Raw genomic sequence first — 5,440 nt, forward strand, 5'->3', positions numbered from 1 at the left:
TTTCCCACTGTAGTTTGTGTTGTCCTTTTATTTTGTCTCTCCTACAAGTCGGTGTTTTCCATCTAAACAACCTTACTTAAGGATTTTGATCATTATTGGCTGAACTTGACAGACTCTGTTCCAGACCATTGGCCAGATCTAACATACAGAAATGTGCATATTGACCAGACTTGACTGACCGTGCTGGGCAGCATGAAGGCAAGACCGATGTTTTTCCAGAATTTTCAGCTGCGTCGCCGTTCCGCGGCCCAAGTCTGTCTGGCTTATATCTGTCTTGAGTCTGGGACCTCTTCCTAGGTTTGCTTCTTAAATGTGCCCAGGGCATTAATCATTAGTAAAATATGAAATTTCTAAATATCAGTAAGTGAACCGTGGTTTGTATAACCAGGGTTTCGAGTTACGGCCCCCTTAAAACATTTCCTTCGTGTGGGACTATAATGGTCAAAAATGATGGTGAATGATAGGAAAAAGAAAAACTCGGGGTTAAAAAACCCAGGGTTGAAAAGGGTTTCTAAATTTTTCTGAACTGTTAGTTCTTGGTTCAATTGAACTGGTTAAGTTTGATTTGGTTCACTTCACCACTGACTTCCGATCACATCACTTATCCAGGATGTTTTGGTACCGACACGCACAATGCGGGTCATGTTGAAGCGTTCACTGAAATCCAAAATCAATCCATCTAGGCAGAAGAAAGGATATTGTCCAAAAAATGCAATGCCTCCCATGTCACCTCTCGCAGCCTCTACTGTCGAATTCACATACATGAGAGAATCGGAGAAATCCCGGAGTTTGGCGTAATGCCCTGTTGGCCATGCACCGTAGAAGCCATGCATTGCGGAACCAGTAACTGTTGCCCCGTAGCCTACGAGGCCAACCCATGAAAGTACTGCAGAAGATCCCTCCTTTTCGATGATACGGTGCAGATTTTCTTTATAACAATAAGCGAGTGTATCTTGAGTGTACTCTTTGCTAGGAATCTTTAGTAGAGCAAGCTGCATTTTCCCACTTGACGACCTAAAACAGATCAAACAATCCAGGTCCCTTTATTGGCTGAGGAGTCAACGATACGGAAAGAAGAAGACTAATAAAGTAGACGTGGGTGTAATTCTTTACCGGAAGGGTTCACCTGGCCATTATCGGTCAATAAAAAATTGACATTTCTCAACTGGAATCTCAAATTGCAATCTTTTGTGCCCCCAGTTTAGTGGTTCATATTATTAGCATCCTCAGACGCAAGCGCCATATTTGCAGTAATAAATATAATTTATGATGCTGCGATTCCCGGGATTGAAGTATACTATACAGAGAAAGACGCAAATGCAGCATACCATGTCATCATTAAAATCCAAATTGGTCATTAAAATTTTATTTCAACTGATATAAAGGATGTGGCATTAGAAAAAGTCGGAGCTTTTCGATTGCGCCCCCCCCCCCCCCCCCAACTTAAAGGGTTCATATTATTTAAATACCCCCTGGCCCCAACAGCAAGTGCAACATATCACAATAATCACTTCTGCAAAATAATTCCGCTTCGTCAAAGTTCTGCCTTGATTTCACAAAAATTTTCCTCTATCATGCAATATTAAGATAGAGAGTAGAGCCAGGTTGCGGTTCCAGAACTTCGCAACCTCTGATTAGATCACTTTGAATCAAACACTTGTACATATTGATTGTGATTGTATAAAAAATCTGGGATAAGAGTTTCGAGTACAGAGACCACTGGACAGTTTTTCTGCTGTACATGGTCTCATCAGATGGCCTTCGATCTGGAGATTTTTTTTCGTTTGTGCCCCCGCCCCAGTATGTTATGCACCCCCCAGTTATAGAGCCCCGGTCATCACATAGTAAATCATTATGGGGTTGCAAAAACCTGGCACGCGCGTCTGGGGTTGCAAATAATATGCACCCACTAAACTGGAGGACACAAACGGAAAACATCCCGATGGGATCTCAACCTCTGTTGTATTTCGATTTACTACTACACTATGGTAGCAAAAAGCTGCGTGCACCTGAGGTTTTTTAAATAGCATTGTAAACATTAAAAAAATAAACATTTTAGTTCATATTTGTTCTAGAATAACGCGTCATTACACCTTTAGCTGTTTTATCGACTAGCAAACGCTTTGTATAGTTTTCACAGAGATTTCTGATAAAATCTGGGTTAATTTAACTCAAAAAATTTCTGACACTTTCTTCTAAATTTTCCAAAAACTGTTTTCGTAATGGTTGCTTCAAAACTGCCCAAAAATTTTTGAGTGATTTTAGACCTGGACTATATGTCAGCCATTCCAGTACCTTCCACTGTGTTTCTTGGAAAAAATGCCTATAATCTTTGATTTTTGCACAGAAGCATTATCTTGATATAAAAAGTCCTGAAACTCGAACAGTTATGTCGATCGAGATGAGCACCCTTGATTCATCAGTAAGAACGACCTTCTGCCAAAAAGAGAAAGACTCCCTGAACAAAATGATAAGCCATTTTGAATAAAAACACTTGCTTTTTCCTCACACTGACTCGTTTTCCGCATTTCTTTTAGAAAAAACGTTTTCTGTAAAAAATATTTAAAATAACATTTCATTAAATCTTTTCTTAAAAAAGGATTTTTTGTCGCATTTCTTTAAAAAAGCATTTATCGTAGCAAGAGAAAGAGCTATGGTCAACTCTGATACGCTCCAGGAAGTTTTTGGGATCTTTAAAATATCGTTAAGTAACTTTCGCCCAATTTTTTGGCATAGGAACTGTTATTTTTCAGATAACGTTTGTATGCATGCTGCGAGCTGGATCTCGGATTCAACTTGAGTTGTTTTTGTTTTTTAGTCCGACATATCGTAGCCTAAATGAAAATCCGACATCTCGTAGCGTAAAAACCTGGCAAACAGTGAAAGAACAAAGCGGTTTAACCATCTTTTCTGTTTGAGCGCAGAAAATGGTAATGAAAATGTATAATCTTTACACCTTTTTTCACGCCTCGGATCAATTACAGCTGATGAAGAACAAATCATGCTTTAAAAATAGAAATTATGTTGTACGTAGCGTCTTGGTACCTTATTTATTTTTTCAAATCAGTGTTTTGATTTGAAGCACGTTTTGAAATATAATTGAGAGTTTGCATCATAGGACGGCAAATCAACGTTGTGATCTTTTCTTGGGTCTTTCCCATTACAGCCCTCCAGGCGAAATTTTAGACCCCATTATTGTATGTTTACCATGGTGAGCTACAGGTTGTCTGCTATAATGGGAAAGACCCTTATCTTTTTGTACCCCCCAGCTTAGCAGGTGAATATTATTTGCACCCCCAGACCCACCACTTGTCATATTTTTACATGTTTATTTGGGTCTTTCCCATTATAGCCCCCCCATGAAATTATAGCCCCCCCATTATGGTATAATTACCATGATTGGGGGGCTTTAAGTTATGTGACCACTAAGCTGGGGGGGGGGGCTATAATGCGAAAGACCTGTTTATTTACTATGCAATGGTACGTGCTCTGTGACGGGGGGAGCATAAAGTAATGGGGGCACTAACTGAAAATATCCCAGGGTTTTTATACTTTATATGCACAAAATTCCCTCACAAACAGTCACCAAAGTTATTGACTTTCATCTGGAAATTTGGAAACTTAACAATTTATTTGGTTTAAGTTTAATCGGAAAAATGCGTGGAAATACGTATGGAAACGGGGAAATAAGTATGCCATTTACGGGAGTTATTACCTACGATATAAAACATTACAATGATACTAACGGTCTATGGGAGAGAGTTACATCATTGGCCCTCAACACAATCTCGTACATGATGTGTTCAGAACTGATTGGATGTATGAAAACTGTGCGGCCGTTTTTCACTTCTTTCTGCACTTTCACGCTTTCCTCACTTTTCTCCTTCCCGTCATCACCATTTCCATTGAGTTTCTCAACTTCGGGATGCAGCTTTTTCCTAATTCCTATGAACAAAAAAGGGATCTTTTTCGTTTGTGCCCAACCCCCCCCCCCCCCAAAGTACGTTATGCACTCCAGTTGCAGAGCACGTTTCATTACCTAGTAAACTAGTAAATCATTAAGTAAAAACATGGCACGTGCGTCTGGGGGGGGGGGGTGGAAAAAACAAGCACTCACTAAGCTCGGGGGGGGGGGGGTCACAAACGGAATAGATCCCAAAAAAGTTATTATCTATTCTGTTTTCCCCGCGATTTCATAAAGATCCCCTGTTTTTCCCTGGCCTGGAACCCATATCGTGCCATGCTGGGGCAAATATGCGTGTGTGCGACTATAATGTGAAAGACTCAACCCCCATTTAGAAAATGATCAGTTTCCACCTTTAGACAATTTTTTGTGTTTTAGACCATGCGTCCAGTTGCCATTCCGTCGGAGCGTCGAGTTACTCTCAATTTCTTTTAGTTCTTGCAAGGCCTCGTTTAAAATTTCGTCAAAGTTTATCACATTTGCTTCATCTCTTCCGTCCATTTCGTCATGGCTCTCATTCACCGTCGGAACATTTCTACGCATTTTGCGAGAATTCGCCATATTGTTGATGAAAACGTGAATTTTGTCTGCAGACGTGACGCACGTGGCAAGAGTCAAAACGTATTCCCGGTGGATAACTGCACCTACGCAGTTTTTGTCCCACAGTCCTCGTGTGGACACTATTTTTACAACAGCCGAATTGTTATATAAGACCGGTATTCCTTCCACTATTCGTTTTTCGCTATCAAATGATTCTGGTCTTCTGGCGCAGTTTGCGAAGGATGCCAACGTGTTTATTGTGATTACAAGCAAAGCAACTTTTGTGATACACATTTTGATAATGTTAGATTGTTTTTGTTTTCGAGTATTTGTAATCCTTGGTTTCATGCGATTCCTATGTCAAGAATTGTCTCTAGACAAACTATGGAAATCCACCTGAGTTATTTGTTGTTTTTCTTTTAAGGCAAAACATCCCGCCATTTTAATTACTTGAAGAGAGTCACTCGATAAAAGTCAACAGTGTGGTTTTGGGCAAAAATCAGCTGCTTTGTTCTTGGGCGCAAAAAGAAAACACAACAGCAGGGGTTCCAGAAATGACTTGTTCGAAAGAGGTTTCTTTCTCATAGCCCTTCCCCGAGCTTAGAGGTCATATAACATGCAGCCCACAAATAGTGTACTTATGCAACAATGCGATGAGGGCTAAAAATTCATGATGGGGTTCTGATTGGAATTACCAGAAGAGAGATTTATTTAACGTGCTCTCCACCAAAAGGTACCTTAATGGCTACAAAAAACTTTTTCCCACTACGTTTTACGTCTCTGGGTACAGAGCACATTTTTACATCCCCGCTTAGAGTGGCATTATAGAGTGTCATAATGAAAAAAATATGGCACGTGATCTTTAGGGCGGGGGATGTAAATAATATGCACAAGTAAGCAAAGTCACTAACGGAAATGATCCAAGCTGCCAAACCC

The 5,440-nt window shown here is 40.2% G+C and overlaps 1 protein-coding gene across 1 annotated transcript; it reads right to left on the reverse strand.

Annotated features, from left to right (window-relative positions):
- Positions 1-454: 454 nt before the first annotated feature.
- LOC142338360 (uncharacterized) lies at positions 455-4,912 on the reverse strand. The gene is made up of 3 exons (XM_075388074.1): positions 4,318-4,912; positions 3,747-3,945; positions 455-1,014 (listed from the first exon to the last, which is right to left on the reverse strand). Exons 1-3 carry the CDS (start codon positions 4,850-4,852, stop codon positions 576-578), a joined length of 1,173 nt encoding a protein of 390 aa, XP_075244189.1. The 5' UTR covers positions 4,853-4,912; the 3' UTR covers positions 455-575.
- Positions 4,913-5,440: the final 528 nt, after the last annotated feature.

This window comes from Convolutriloba macropyga, chromosome 4 (assembly GCF_964194025.1).
Source record: "Convolutriloba macropyga chromosome 4, txConMacr16.3, whole genome shotgun sequence".
Classification (NCBI taxonomy): domain Eukaryota; kingdom Metazoa; phylum Xenacoelomorpha; order Acoela; family Convolutidae; genus Convolutriloba; species Convolutriloba macropyga.